The sequence below is a fragment of the Paramormyrops kingsleyae genome, chromosome 8 (genome assembly GCF_048594095.1).
Source record: "Paramormyrops kingsleyae isolate MSU_618 chromosome 8, PKINGS_0.4, whole genome shotgun sequence".
Lineage (NCBI taxonomy): Eukaryota > Metazoa > Chordata > Actinopteri > Osteoglossiformes > Mormyridae > Paramormyrops > Paramormyrops kingsleyae.
Genome location: NC_132804.1, coordinates 5,740,465 through 5,756,033, shown reverse-complemented (window position 1 = coordinate 5,756,033; position 15,569 = coordinate 5,740,465). Strand labels below are relative to the sequence as shown.

Below are 15,569 nucleotides of genomic sequence, written 5' to 3'. Positions count from 1 at the left end.
CGAACTGAGCGCCGCTGCACCACCAACCCCCACAACATCCAGGCAAAGACACATCTGCGCATCATGTGAAACGCAGCAGACAGCGGCCTTGCCTGCGCAGCTGTGACCCCAGCTGCCTGGTGGGGGGGGGGGGGGGGGGTCAGACTCCCCAGGGCACATATGAGCACTGTCATTGTTTTCAGGGATTAGCCGGGCAGCCTGCTACCGACACACGTGACAGTGACTGGCCGCCAGCCCACCGCAGCCTGTGGCTCACACGCATAAGCCGGTCCGCTTAGCTAATCCAGCCACATAATCTCATCTAGCTAGTAGAGGCCTGTGCGGACAAAGCAGATCGACAGCACAATGATGGACAACAAGACAGATGCACTTTGACAAAGGGGGGGGGGGGGGTTTAAGTAAAGGCTCAAACTAAGAAACTCGACTTTCCAATGATGCATGAGATCAGAACTGAACAAATCTGAGTGTTGAGGTTTTTCTGAGGCACATTCAAAACAGGATATTCTCATACATTGAGGTTGGCAAATCAAGGTCAAACTGAAGGTATGTTCTGTCCAAACCTCCGTTTAGCAGCCCTGGGGGTGAACGTGGGCTGCGTTAGCATGACTGTCCTCCTGACTTTGATGCTCCCGTACTGGTTCTGTTAAAAATAGCTGGATCAGTTGAAGGTGAGAACCTATACTGAATTATCTGACAGTTTGTCAATGTCTTGTGAGGAATGGGAGTGACATCCAGCAGCCCCCGGTCGCAGACAGCCTGGACGGCCGCATCATGCATGCCCGTCCCTTGTGACTCTCATAGGTTTTAGACGTTGCTCTGATTTGTGGCCCATCTCTGTCCTCAGGGCCTGGCCTATAATTACCCGTGTTGTGCCGCATTTGTAAATAGAGAAAGCCACCACCCACAAGGGCTCACGACAAACTTCAAGAGAACAACAAGGGAATTTTGGAGGGGGGTGGGGTCTCAAACCACAGGGGACAGACCTACTAACATCTCTGGAGGCAGAAGACCGAGCAAATTACTGGTCCAAGGTGCGAAGCTCCATCGATTCCCTGCCACTTCATATTAGCGATTTCAAGTCAAGTCAAATTTATTATCCCACCAGGGAAATTTAAGTTGCAGCCAGGCATTTAAAAAGGAGTACAACAAAATAGATAAAGGAATACAACCATTAAAAACAAATACCAACATAGAGACAGTGACCAATACATAATACAAAACAAACCATCCACAAAAAACCACAACACAAACAAGTACACAGTACGCCACAGTGCAAGATTTCTACATGGAGAAACTAGGAAAGCAGAAGAGCCAGAACAGAAATAGTCAAGCCCATCAGTGACATCATCTGTGCTTATTCAATATATTAACAGCAACACAAACAAAAGAAAGTTTATATCTTTTAGTCCTGTGTGTGGGAACCTGAAGGTAGAAGCACAAACTCCCTGTAGAGGGGGTGGTCATTATAATCTAGTATTGCCAATTCCTTCCCGAGCACATGACGGTCATACTGGGTCACAAAGCTGGGTTTGAGTTACCCCTATGACTTTACCAGCTACACTGACAAGCTTATTTATCTCTGCCAGGTTGAGGTTACCAAACCATACCACAATGGAGAAGGACAGTACAGACTCAATAAAGGTTCTATAAAACAGTGTCATCATTTTGGTACATACATTAAAAGTGTTCATTTTCCTCAGAAAATAAAGATGCTGCTGAACCTTCTTATGAATTAGCTTTGAAGTTTAACCTATTGTCCAGCACCGTACCCAGGTACTTATAATTGTCTACCAGTTCTACCTCTGATCCCTCTATCACTGCTGCCTTAGGAACAGCAGCACACTTCCTAAAGTCAATCACCATCTCCTTAGTTTTTGACACATTCAGTTCTAGGACAGAATCCTTACACCAAGTCACAAAGTTATCCACCACTGGACCATGATCCAGTTCCCCTCCTCCAGTAGACTAATAATGACTGAGTCATCGGCAAACTTAATAATTTGACTATTGTCAGACTGCTTGTATATAGAATATAGAGGAGAGGGGAAAGAACACACCCCAGGGGGGATCCAGTGGAGGAGTGAAGCTTGTCTGAAAGGACATCATTGATCCTTACACACTGTGTTCTCTCCGTCAAAAAATCTAAAATCCACCCAGTGGTGTTAAAATCAAGTTTAAATTCAGAGAGTAGTTTCTCAGCAAGCAGGTGTGGCTGTATAGTATTAAAAGCTGAGGAAAAAAATCAATGAAGAGAAGTCTGACATGGGACAGGGGGCTCTCCAGATGATGATGCAGACTGTTCAGGAACGTCCGGGTGGCATCCTCCACACCGCTACCAACTCCATATGCAAATTGCAGGGGGTCACATTTAGCGGTTTGTCAGCCTCACTGGGCATTTACAAAAAACTTCATGTGACTATTGAGGTCAAAGCAGCCCCGTTTCATCATCTCAAAGTCATGGCTTAGAGCCGGCTCAACCTGGGTAAGCGATGGTGGCAGAATTCATTTATAATGACCCATAAACAAAGTCCCGCAGCGATACGGTGAAACGGCAATAAAGACACACATTTTGGTAAATCCCTGCAAACAGCTGGATGAACCATCACCCAAAAAAAACCCTTCACAGTATGCTAAATTTTCCAGCAAACAAGTAAGCACAGACGAACAGTCAGACCTCTGGGAAATCAGCTCTCTGATCACTTTTTTTTTTTTTTAAATTACAAAAACCAGAACCACCTCTAACTTCTCCAAAACTGGCAAGACAGTAACCAGCTCTGCACAAGTCTCCTAGTGGCAGCCATCTGTCACTGTTAAGACTGACAAAAGGGGCACCCCAAATGTCCAGGGAGTCAGAACTGGTTCTGTTTCGTATTAGACATTTCCACAGTAGAAACAGGGATGCTCTCAAAAATCAAGCTTTGATGGCAAATCAGGCCTGTCCTGAACTGCAAGTGTAGCCTGGCAAGCTCGAAAACACCACAACAACAACAAACAGAAAATACTGCACTCTGTGATAAACAGTAGGTACTAAACAAGCCAGAATCACAATAGCCCCTTCAGCTGCTGCCTAAAATATACAATATACTTTAATGGAAATGCAATATAAAGCTTCCATAATGCTATTAAAGGAAACAAGATTTTGAGACACTGCTTTCCAAAAAAAAAAACCACACAAATGTATCTCTCGTATGATTAAAGGCTTTAATAATTAGTTGTCGCAATGAGATCTGCTACATGTCACTTAGCTAGCAGAGCAAAGTAGGAGATATTGCGAAACAAATCATTGTACCAGACAGACCACAGGCAGCGGGACACTAAAGGTGCCCCAGCATGTCCACAGATAAGCGACGGCCTTCTCAAAGCCACCTCTGCGTTTGAGGCGCATACCTGCAGCAGGCTGTGATGCAGCGTGACCTCCAGCTCGGCCAGGCGCTGGGCAGGGTCCTCACACTCTTCCTGGATCTCCAGGTCCTCCCTGGGCACTGTGTCCCAGCGGCCACGGTGCGCCGCCAACTGGTGTACCAGCTCGTACTGGCCGGGCAGCGCCAGGCTGAGGCGCGTCTGGCGGCCATGCGTGAAGCGCAGCTTGCGACGCTTGCAGGCGCCTCCCTCCCCGCAGGGGCCGCCGCCGTGCCCCGGCCCCGCAGGCAGGAGTCGCTCCCCCAGGAGGGTGTTGAGCAGCTGGTAACGGGAGGCGCAGTCCTGCCCCAGTACGACGATAAGGGGCGTGCTGCCCACGCTGGATTGCAGGAGCTCCACCTCATGGCGGGGGAAGGAAATGCAGCTCAGCTGACCTGGGGGCAGAGGGAAGGCGTCACCGGCAGAATGGGCAGGAGACGCTGAGCGGCAGCCACCCAACAGGCATCGGTCCGTGAGCATGGTACATTCATGGGCACTGCCCATCAAACACTGACCACACCTAGACCAAAACACCATTGTGCCGAGTGGAGGACGACAAACGTTATTTTAATCTATAGATGTTCTTTTGAGGGACCATCAACTACGACTTAACTATTAAATTGAACTGCTGCTGGATAATGACGTCACACAGAGTCTGCCTAGGGACTGGGGCTCTTGGGTCACATCGGGATGACTGTACACGCCCAGGGGTGTTAACAGAGACCTGTGAAAAGTCAGAAGCCTCTGGTACACTCTGTTACCTTTAGACCAGTGTTTCTCAACCCAGTCCTCAGCGAACCCCAGCCAGTCCACGTTTTTGCTTCCTCTCAGCTCCCGGCGCACCTGTCCTGTACCAGCTATTCGGTGTTCCTGATTGGCTGGGAGCTGGGAGGGAGCAAAAACGTGGACTGGCTGGGGTTCGCTGAGGACTGGGTTGAGAAACACTGCTTTAGACTCTTCCTACCCCCCCCCGTTCAAAAGACCAAAACACTTCATGGACGACCAAAAAAAGACTTTTGAATTGGTTAAGTTTTAATAATGGATGACGGCTACTACATGGTTACAACAACGTTTCTTTCAATAGTGGATACCCACAGACCTCAAAGCAGTAAATCTTACCCACAAGCTTTGTTAAATTCCAGACTCTAGTTTTTGTGGCCGTAACCAACTATCAACTCAAATGAAAACATTTCAGTCAAACAGCAATCATCCTCTTCTAAACATTTTTTTGTGCAAATGAAACCTTTCAGTTAAAAATAAGTCACAGTTGAGGGGGAAAAATGAACAATGAAAATTTTTTGTTTTTGAATGTTCTGTAACTTAAGCATGCCCTTGTTCACACCAACTTGACTACATGCCTTCATTCCATGTGTTTGATGCAGAAATATGCTATCATAAAGTCTTAATTTAGCTGCAACATGCAAAACTAATTTCCACTGTTGTTGGCTGGGTACTTACTGCAATTTATTTTTATTATTACACTCATAAAATACAAGACATTAACAGACAGAGTTAAGAAACACTTCAGACTGATTACCCAGAAATAGAAATTTCACCAGAAGTTACTGCAGCAAACTTTAATGAAACGGAACTTTGCAACACTGGTGTTCGAAAGGGGATTTTAAAATGAGATTCAGAAGCTGTGTCTATGAATGCTTCTGCTTGTAAACATACGATTTCCTAATCAAGACAAACCCTGACATAGCAACAGTGTCTTTAGCACTCGTGTCCTGCAATCCGTTTATCCAGCAAAAGTTAATAGTTAAAACGACCGATGACCCAGCAACTGGCATCATCTGGTGCCCCGGAAGGGCATGGGGTGATCGCACTGCTATTTAGGGCTTCCCCCACAGAAACGTGCATTGGGGTGTCCCAGCTGACAAAAAGCCTCCTTTGTGGCACGGGCCACCTACGCCACACAAACAGATGCGAGTACATCTTGCTACTCAGAAGTAAAGCTCAACACATTTTATTTATAAACCTTCAAAAGAAAACTCCATTTCCTCCCAGTGTCACATTTTATTGCACTCTGAGCAACTGGGAAAGCTGACATATTACTCTCCAAAAAGAATAATGTTCTGTCGATCTCCAAAAGCTAGTCAAAGAATCCTGGTGACACCCCTCCAGATCCCCAAAGGCATTAAGTCAGCAGGTTAGCTCCTAAGGATGGAGCTTGCATAGCACAACAGCCTGACGAGTCTGGCTGTCAAAAACACCAGTGGGAACCAGCTACAGCCACAGAAGAGAACTGTGCTTTTCTGAAGCACCTAGTGTTCTGCTCTGGCTTTGAGAGAGGACTGAAGTATCAGCTTGTTCAGCATCAAATTCAAAAACCACTATCTGTGTGACATGGGGAAAAAAAATCTCTTTTGGCAAGAAAATTAAAGTGACCTTCACCTCCCTAACAAAATAATGTGTCGGCTAGAGTGAGAACCAGTTTGACCAGTGTGCCGTGATGACTGGGTGGGCGCAGGTTCACAAGCCACGGACACCCCCAGCCGTCACCTCTTCTCTGCTGGTCTGGCTGGGAATAATCCCATGCTGGGAAAACAAATTCATATATTATCATTCACGCGCCATATCTTTTGCAAAGAGACCCTCTGAATACAGAAGAACCTGCACATGCTCATGCATCTGGTCCGGAAGCAGAGAACCTTCACTAAATCCTCACCCTCCTCCTCCCTGCCTTTCCAGAGGCCAGGCTTTAACTGCAGAATCACTTTTCACACATTTCCACACCACTACACACCCTGCTGAGCCTGTCAACTATGGGGAACTTCACATTCACGGCTGCCTTCATCCTCCGTGGGCCATCACCCCAATCAAGCAAAAATCTCTCTCACTCACACACACCTAAATAAAAGCGTCTGTGGACCATACACGGCCACCCAAAGGGAGTTTACGTTTTATCAGTGTAAGTGCATTGCCACATAGGAATATGCGGAAGGGATATTACATAAAAATAAAATGAAAAATACCCACTTAATAAAACTGGCAGTAATTACAGCTGAATAATGCAGTGATTCTTTTTTTTGGGGCGGGGGGGAGGGGGGGGGTTGAAAGACCTAGTCTATGACAATAATGGATCTCCACCAAATCATTTAATTTATAATTAGAACATGGTTATTTTCAATCATCAAATAAGACCCTTCACACAAGTGAGAAAGACACCAACCAATTTCAGTACAGCTGACAGTGAACTAATTCCCATACATTGTATCATTAAAGAATCTCCACAGAAGTCTCACATTGTCTAAACTATTTACGATGCCTACAAGCTGCACTGCTATCAGTAATTTCCTAGAATATCATAAAACTACGCTTCGCTCTTCTTTCTGGCCGATAACATCAAGTCAGTCTCAGCTGCGTGATAGTTAGTTCACACCCACTGGAACTAATTTGTTCTTGGGACTGGGAGATTCCCAGCCCTTTTGCATGCTGTGGTGAGTGAACGAAACATTAAAATAACCATACACCCCCCACCCCAAATTCAAAGGCAAAATTGCATGCATTTACATTAGCTTTTAAAAATGCACATTACCCCCATGATGCTGTGTGCTACCACCAGACTATTCAGATTGATTCGTACAGTTGCACTGTATCCTAACGAGCCACACCTTTCACGTTTGGTTATGGCAACATATAAGTGGCCAAACGTTTAACGGTTTTCAAACGACATCTGTTTGTTGTGATAATAAACAGTAGCTGTGCAAATCCTTGCTGCAAGCCGTTTCCCCAGCAGATTCATTGGCGAACAGTAGACTATGTACCTTAAACATTTATGCAGTTTACACAAGGTGGGACAAATTTATGCCATGAAAAGGAAATATTTATTTAAAAAAAAAAATCAAAGTGTGCGTTTCTTAAAATATATGGATTGGAACGCTTACATTGTGCCTCAAACACGTGACCGACTCAAAATGAACACAGCAAGCCCTACTGGTTTGTAAAATATAATAAAACAATGTTTTGAGATCTTTGTGCTGTTATTAGTGCATGTGACTGCAGGATTTTTTTGTCTTCAAATTTCAAAACAGCAGTTCTAACAATGGCAAATTGTACAATTTTGCACAGGTTTTAACAATGTTGAGCAACCTCCCCTGTAGCTGCCTTAATCTCCCAAGACGTTTCTCAGTAAATCTCTTTTAATACAATGTCTTCAGCTGGACTGATAGGACGAAAACCCCACTTTCCCGTGGTTGGCGTTATTTTTTCCCTCTTACTTTGTCAACATCGGTTCTCATGGTTTATAAAATAAAACGACTTAAACGTAAGATCGCCGTTTAGATCGCAATAGATCACAAAAACGTGAGGCAAGATCGTTGTGACCCCCTACCACCAACCCCCACACACACAAACACACCAGCCGGAGATTCAGCCCTCATTCGCCCTAATGCGCCTTTCTACCAAAGCAGCAGCACAAAGTTGTGCTTTATGCGAATCGCTCATTCGTACCACCACCCTCCCCAGGATAAAATGAAAGAAAAAGAGAGATTCATTGTGCGTCATTTCTGATGGCTCCGTCTCTTAGTGCGGGCCGGCCGGACCAAACCGAACCCTTCAGATTCTGCACATGCTCTCGGACAGTGTTTACAAGCTATGTGCGAGACTGCAGACAAATTAATAACCTAAAAGGAGACAGGATGACTCTGCAAAACAGTCCTGGTACACAACGGCTACCCCGTGCAGGGGGGCAGGGTTGCCAACTTTGGGCAGCAGGCTGGCGTGAGATTTTCAATTCGAGACAAGTCTGCACCCATTTACATGTATGTAAGAGTTTTATTACCTTGTAAACAGTCTGTAGGGTTTGCAAACCACCCCAACGCTTATGTTGTAGCTATTTTTAGGTTTATAATGGAATAATATATATTCCCGTACGATTCCATGCATGATAGTCTGAAAGCTTTGGTGTCACGCCTGATGCGTGGGATCTGGCAGCCCGGGGGGGCGCCCCTACCTGCTTCCACCTCCAGCGTCTCGGAGCCGGCGGCAGACGCCGCGCAGGCATTGCTGTAGTTCTGTCGGATCTCTCGGAAAAACGCGTCGGTCTCCTTCAGGTTCTTCTTTAGCAGTACCGAGTACTTGTTATACACGCTGAAGGTCCTGGTCAGTTCTCTGGTTAGAGGGCTGGCTCTCTGTGGATGACCTCCACCCTCCATGCCCGAGCCGCAGACGCCCCGCTACGGCGGGATACTTTAGCCCCGTTAGCTAGTGGCCTAACGACACGAGTCCGGCCCAAACTGCAGCTTTATTTATGGGCGATACAGGTGTCCGGACGCCTCCAGGTGCAAGAAATAGCGCTTCGGCATTTACTGTTAGCCAGCTAACGACATAGTAAAGTCTCCCCGCACGCTGTCGGATACCGTGCGGGTAGGGTTAGGGTTAGACTCTCACAATGGAGAGAGGAAAAAAGAACAGCCGATAACTGTGTAGAAACGTGTAAAAATACCCCTGTTAGCGTAAAGTGCCGCCGGTAAGGGAGCCCGAAGCGACGCCCGGGCCCTGATTACGCGGCCCCAGTCCGGATCTCAGCATCTGCCGTAAACATCCTGCGCAGCGAACGTGAAGACCAACAAAAACAAGGAGGGAAAAAAGCAAAAGCAAAAAAAAAAAAAACAACCAAAACCGTGAGAGTCACCCAACAAACATGCCTAAATAGCCCCCCCAGACGGACCGGGGAAAGGCAGCGACTCGGTGCGCAGATGGAGCGGCGGCTAACTAGCTGCTACAGGCGGAGTCGGGCTGCTCTGGTTAGCGGGACGAACCCGGGACGCGGCGCCTTTCCTCTCAAGAACGTTAATTTGACTTTGAATGGAAAAAAAATCACACATGAATACACTAATATACACTAGCTAGCTAACTAACTAACTAGCCGTCCAGCTGCCTATCAAGCCACATAGCGCCGCCGACAGACACCCAGCTCGCCGAAAGTATCCCGAAAGCTGGACGGCGACGAGGCTTCGCGAGACGGCGGCTCCGCTGCCCTTAAGCCTTGCGGCAGCGACGCCGTGCCGTTTCCCCAACTTCCCGCCCGCGCATCCGCATTTCACGGACCAGGTCGCCGCAGAAGGTCCCTCCAAGCTGAAATATTTCTCCCGCAAATGCCGCGGTGGATGGACATGACATTAAGAGAGAAACCCGCCCATCACACTGAAACAAACAATCCTCCGCGTTGATCTGGGCAAAGGATCTGATAGGTGCCGAGGGACAGCTTAACCCCGCTGATTTCTGGGTAATGTAGTTGTTGACTACAACAATAACAACATGCTTACACCCATCCATCTTCCAACTCCTCATCCTGTGTTGACTCGCAGAGAGCTACTCAGGCAGTATAAGGCACACCCTGGAAAGAATACCAGTAATTAATAATCGGAATATGCTCACAAAATAACAAGCCATGAACAATTTTGACTCCAATTAGCCTAACTGTATGTTTTCCCACTACACTAGAAAAACGGCGCCCCTTAGCGAGAAGATGCAAACACCCCACACACAAGTGGGCATCCAATCTCCATACCTCCGTACAAATAAATCCGTGTTCAAATAGGGATTTACTTGATTAACATAACACTTTAGTTTCTTTATGTGGAACATCATTGTTAGCTTATAAATATGGCAGATCGTTGTTCATTTTATATAATTTATTATGTCAATAATAAATAGAATAAAAGTCAATGTCAATAATGTCAATAAAAGAACCCTATGAAAAAGTTACCAATCAAAGTCCCGTTTCCCTCGCCCGGACTAGGGTCACCGGGGCCCCACCCTGGAGCCAGGCCTGGGGGAGGGGCCCGTTGGCGAGCGCCTGGTGGCCGGGCCTTGGCCCGTGGGGCCCGGCCGGGCACAGCCCGAAAGAGGCACGCGGGACTGTCCCCAGGTGGGCCCACCACCCGCAAGGGGAATGTCAGGGGTTCGGTGCATTGTGGATCGGGTGGCGGCCAAGGGAGGCCCTGGCGGTCCGATCCCCGGCTGACAAAACTGGCTTTCGGGACATGGAATGTCACCTCTCTGGTGGGGAAGGAGCCTGAGCTTGTGCGTGAGGTTGAGAGGTATCGACTAGATATAGTCGGGCTCACCTCAACACATAGCTTGGGTTCTGGAACCAATCTCCTGGAGAGGGGCTGGACGCTCTTTTACTCTGGAGTTGCGGCGGGTGAGCGACGCCGGGCTGGGGTAGGGCTATTGGTGGCCCCACAGCTCGGTGCATTAACATCGGAGTTTACCCCGGTGAACGAGAGGGCTGTTTCCCTGCGCCTTCGGGTCGGGGATAGGTCTCTGACTGTCATCTGCGCTTATGCACCGAATGTCAGTTCGGAGTACCCGGCCTTCTTGGATTCCCTTAGCGGTATGCTATTTGGTGTGCCGCGGGGGGATCCCATCGTTTTGCTGGGGGACTTCAACGCTCACGTGGGCAATGACAGTGTGACCTGGAAGGGGGTGATTGGGAGGAACGGCCTCCCTGATCTGAATCCGAGTGGTGTTCAGTTATTGGACTTCTGTGCAATGCATGGTTTGTCCATAACGAACACCATGTTCGAGCATAAGGGTGTCCATAAGTGGACATGGTACGAACATGCCCGGGGCTACAGGTCGATGATCGATTTTATAATCGTATCAACTGATCTGCGGCCCTCTGTCTTGGACACTCGGGTAAAGAGAGGGGCAGAGCTGTCAACTGATCACCACCTGGTGATGAGTTGGCTCAGGTGGCGGGGGAGGAAGCCGGTCAGACCTGGTAGGCCCAAGCGTATAGTGAGGGTCTGCTGGGAATGTCTGGCAGAGGCTCCTGTTCGCTGGAGCTTTAACTCGTGCCTCCGGCAGAATTCCGACTGCATGCCGGGGGAGGTAGGGGACATTGAGTCCGAATGGACACTGTTCCGGACCTCCATTGTGGAAGCGGCCGTACGGAGCTGTGGCTGCAGGGTGGTCGGTGCCTGTCGTGGCGGTAACCCCCGTACCCGATGGTGGACACCAGAGGTGAGGGGGGCCGTGAAGCTGAAGAAGGAGGCTTACCGGGAATTATTAGCCCGGGGGTCTCCGGACGCAGCTGACGGGTACCGGCGGGCCAGGCGGAACGCGGCTCGGGCGGTCGCAGAAGCAAAAACCCGGGCGTGGGAGGAGTTCGGTGAGGCCATGGAAAGTGACTTTCGGTCGGCCTCAAAAAGGTTCTGGCAAACCATACGGAGTATCAGGAGGGGGAAGCAGCTCCTGGTTCCTACTATTTATAGTGGGGGGGGGGGGCTGTTGACCTCACCTGGGGACATCATCCGGAGGTGGAAGGAATACTTTGAGGACCTCCTCAACCCTGCCTCCGATACATCTACGCATACTGCCTTTGAGACATCTGAGGGCGCAGAGCCCGAGGGTGCTGGGGGGGGCTTGCCCATCACTGAGGCTGAGGTGGCCGCGGCGGTTAAACAACTCCATGGTGGCCGGGCCCCGGGGGTGGACGAGATCCGCCCGGAGTACCTGAAGGCTCTAGATGTTGTGGGGCTGTCGTGGCTGACACGCCTTCTCAACAGTGCGTGGAGGTCAGGGACAGTGCCGCTGGATTGGCAGACTGGGGTGGTGGTCCCCTTATTTAAGAAAGGGGACCGGAGGGTGTGTTCCAACTACAGGGGGATCACACTTCTCAGCCTCCCTGGGAAGGTCTATTCCAGGGTACTGGAGAGGAGGGTGAGATCGATAGTCGAATCTCGGATTCAGGAGGAACAATGCGGTTTTCGTCCTGGTCGTGGAACACTGGACCAGCTTTATACCCTTGCAGGGGTACTGGAGGGGGCCTGGGAGTTTGCCTATCCAGTCTACATGTGTTTTGTAGATTTGGAAAAGGCTTACGACCGGGTTCCCCGAGGTGCTCTGTGGGGGGTGCTTCGAGAGTATGGGGTCCGGGGTCCACGGTTGTGGGCGATCCGGTCCCTGTACGAACGGAGCAGAAGCTTGGTCCGCATTGCCGGCAATAAGTCGGACGTGTTCCAGGTGCGTGTTGGGCTCCGCCAGGGCTGCCCTTTGTCATCGGTCCTGTTTATTATATTTATGGACAGGATTTCTAGGCGCAGCCAAGGCGTTGAGGGTGTCCAGTTTGGTGACCTCAGGATTGCCTCGCTGCTTTTTGCAGACGATGTCGTCCTGTTGGCTTCATCTGCTGGGGATCTCCAGCAGGCACTGGGGCGGTTCGCAGCCGAGTGCGAAGCGGCTGGGATGAGGATTAGCACCTCCAAGTCCGAGACCATGGTTCTCAGCCGGAAACGGGTGGTTTGCCCTCTTCGGGTTGGGGAAGACGTACTGCCTCAAGTGGAGGAGTTTAAGTATCTCGGGGTCTTGTTCACGAGTGAGGGTAGGCGGGATCGGGAGTTGGATAGACGGATCGGAGCGGCGTCTGCAGTTCTGCAGGCGCTTAACCGGTCCGTCGTGGCTAAGAAAGAACTGAGCCAAAAAGCCAAACTCTCGATCTATTGGTCCATCTTTGTCCCTACCCTCACCTATGGTCATGAGCTTTGGGTAATGACCGAAAGAACGAGATCGCGAATACAAGCGGCCGAAATGAGGTTTCTCCGCAGGGTGTCTGGGCTCTCCCTTAGGGATAGGGTGAGAAGTTCGGATATCCGGGAGGGCCTCGGAGTAGAACCGCTGCTTCTTCACGTCGAAAGGAGCCAGTTGAGGTGGTTTGGACATCTGGTGCGGATGCCTCCTGGGCGGCTACCCGGAGAGGTTTTCCGTGCATGTCCTACAGGGAGGAGGCCCCGAGGCAGGCCCAGGACTCGCTGGAGGGATTATATCTCTCGGCTGGCCTGGGAACGCCTCGGTGTCCCCCCCGAGGAGCTGGTGGGGTTAGCTGGGGAGAGGGAGGCCTGGGTGCCTCTACTGAAGCTGCTACCCCCGCGACCCGAACCCCGGACAAGCGGAAGATGATGGATGGATGGATGGATTATGTCAATCTATGTATCAGATACGTAAAACAGTTTTAGTTATGTAAAAGAAAATAAATGTCAAAGTATCTTTTTAAATTAGAAATTACCCGAGTTTCACTATATCGTAAAGTACTGCAATAAGAGTAAAAACGTGAATGTTTGGTTAGGCCGCCATCTAGTGGTCAACTGTGATGTACAACATTCAACAATCTAATCAGGAGGTGAGAAATTCTAGGCTTCGCAGAGTTTGGGGTGTTCTAAACTATTAATTGAATAATCTATATTATTATTATTATTCACAAAGGTAATAAAATATGTCGGCTTACATTTACTGAAAGATATTTTACATTACATTATAACATTATACGTTATATATATATATATATAACATTACGTTATTACATTACATTATAACATTATAACATTACAACATATACTCATTCTAGTTTAATAAAGTAAAAAGGAAAGATTTAACCAATGTATTCCGTTTTATCTGACAATTGAAGTTAAGGATAATTAAGTATAAATATATTGGTAAGCTCACATTCTTAAGTTCAACGTTGATAAATGCCAGAATCTAAAGACTTTACAAAGGATTATTCATGAAGTGCGTTACGCACGATACACTCTGCCTCCGGGTTAAGACCGGACAACTCGTCCTCGAATAGACTGCCGTAAAGCCTATTGTGTTAAACGTCTGACTTAAATACAATGGTTCATAATAATGAACGCAGGCATAATAACGAACGCAGTCGTGACGCTCATAAAAACATCGCGCGGCTCAGCAGTTCGTCATCCAGTTATTAATATGATAATGCTACCTCATCAATGCCCCCTCCGGTATGCAAGATATTAATGTTAAGGTTCACCTTTAATCAAGACGTTTTCCCCTTTTTTCTATCTAAACCGTTCTAAGAACAGTTTCTTGTTTGTTTTTTTAACCACGCTGTAGGCTATACCTAAACACAGATTCTCTCGCTCTCTTTCTCTCCCCCCATAGGCCAACAGTACTGTAGGCAGTTAATACAGTAATAATAATAATAATAAAAGTATTATTATTAGGCATATTAATAATAGGCATGTATTATTATTATTATTATTAGCTTATGTTTAAGATGTTTTAGCATACTTGGAAGTATTTCTTAAGTATGCATAGAAAGGTAAAATAGGTCTATGTACTATATACTAAGACAGACATTTCACTAACTGATGCTAAATAAGGACTGTATGTACCTGTACTAAAACTGAGCACCTCTGGTAAATATCCTTGGTATCTTTATGTACTTTTTCATCTCTCCTACAAAAGAGTGTTCTGTTCAGATGTCTTTCAAGTAAAGATTCTCAGTTTTAATGTTAAGGGGGGAAAAAATGTTACTTTATATAGTAACTTTTGGGATTCTGACTCCTTTTCACTTCAGGGGTTCAGAGTGCCTGGTGGTCACAGACAGAGAGAAAATGCAGACCTCACACACATCAATGGATCCCTCTGTATGAAGGAAACAGCATCGCTAACTACTGCTGAGAAGCATTCATTCAATCCAGTAAATATCAAGAAGTTCGGGTTTCTTCAAGTTCAATCACAAAAACCATCAAGCTGTATGATGAAAACAGCTGTGAGGACGGCTACCTCAGAAAAAGGAGCCCAGTAGTTGCTTCTACTGCTTAGAAACTGGCAAATAACTCAACCTTCACAGTTCAAATAGATGCTTTGCAGACACATCTCAAGGTAAACTGCACATGTTGTATGATGAAACAAAGACTGAACCTGGTTAAAAAAAAATGTTTTATGGGGTCCTGAGAATCCCAGTACTTAAATATCAATGTATCTATCCTTCTACTATACTTTCAAGAAATTGAATCTGCAGCTTTCTTGAAATTCCCAGTCACTTCCAGTAAACAGAAAATGAAGAATGATATCCAGCCATTGTCTGATAAGCAGAATTTCAGGTTCTTATTTGTAAAAGTAACAGATCCACTTATTTCCTAACACAGAGCTCAGATTAGGTAATTTTTCAGCCTCACCCTCAAAGTTTGTGTCCTTGTATATTCATATTGACATTGGGGGGGTTGTAGGGGAATTTTATGACTTGCATTTCCTTGTGGGACATAATGGTATAACACACACTTAACATTAACAGTAGGTATGACAGAAACTCATTATCTTCATGTCAAATAACAGCACAACATTACAAAACTATAGACCAATGCATATATAAGATAAAGTCCCCAAATCTAGTAAACATTAATAAATGAAATCTT

At 47.3% G+C, this 15,569-nt stretch overlaps 1 protein-coding gene across 2 annotated transcripts in view; it reads right to left on the bottom strand.

The window, feature by feature from the left end:
- dstyk (dual serine/threonine and tyrosine protein kinase) overlaps positions 1–9,601 on the bottom strand; it is a 29,833-nt gene extending 20,232 nt beyond the window's left edge. For both annotated transcript variants that reach the window (XM_023830044.2, XM_023830053.2), the window contains exons 1-2: positions 8,357–9,601; positions 3,388–3,794 (exon numbers count right to left, since the gene is read on the bottom strand). In XM_023830044.2, coding sequence (XP_023685812.1) covers positions 3,388–3,794; positions 8,357–8,558 — 609 coding nt within the window. In that variant the 5' untranslated portion in view covers positions 8,559–9,601. The remainder of the gene's footprint in view (positions 1–3,387; positions 3,795–8,356) is intronic.
- Positions 9,602–15,569: the final 5,968 nt, after the last annotated feature.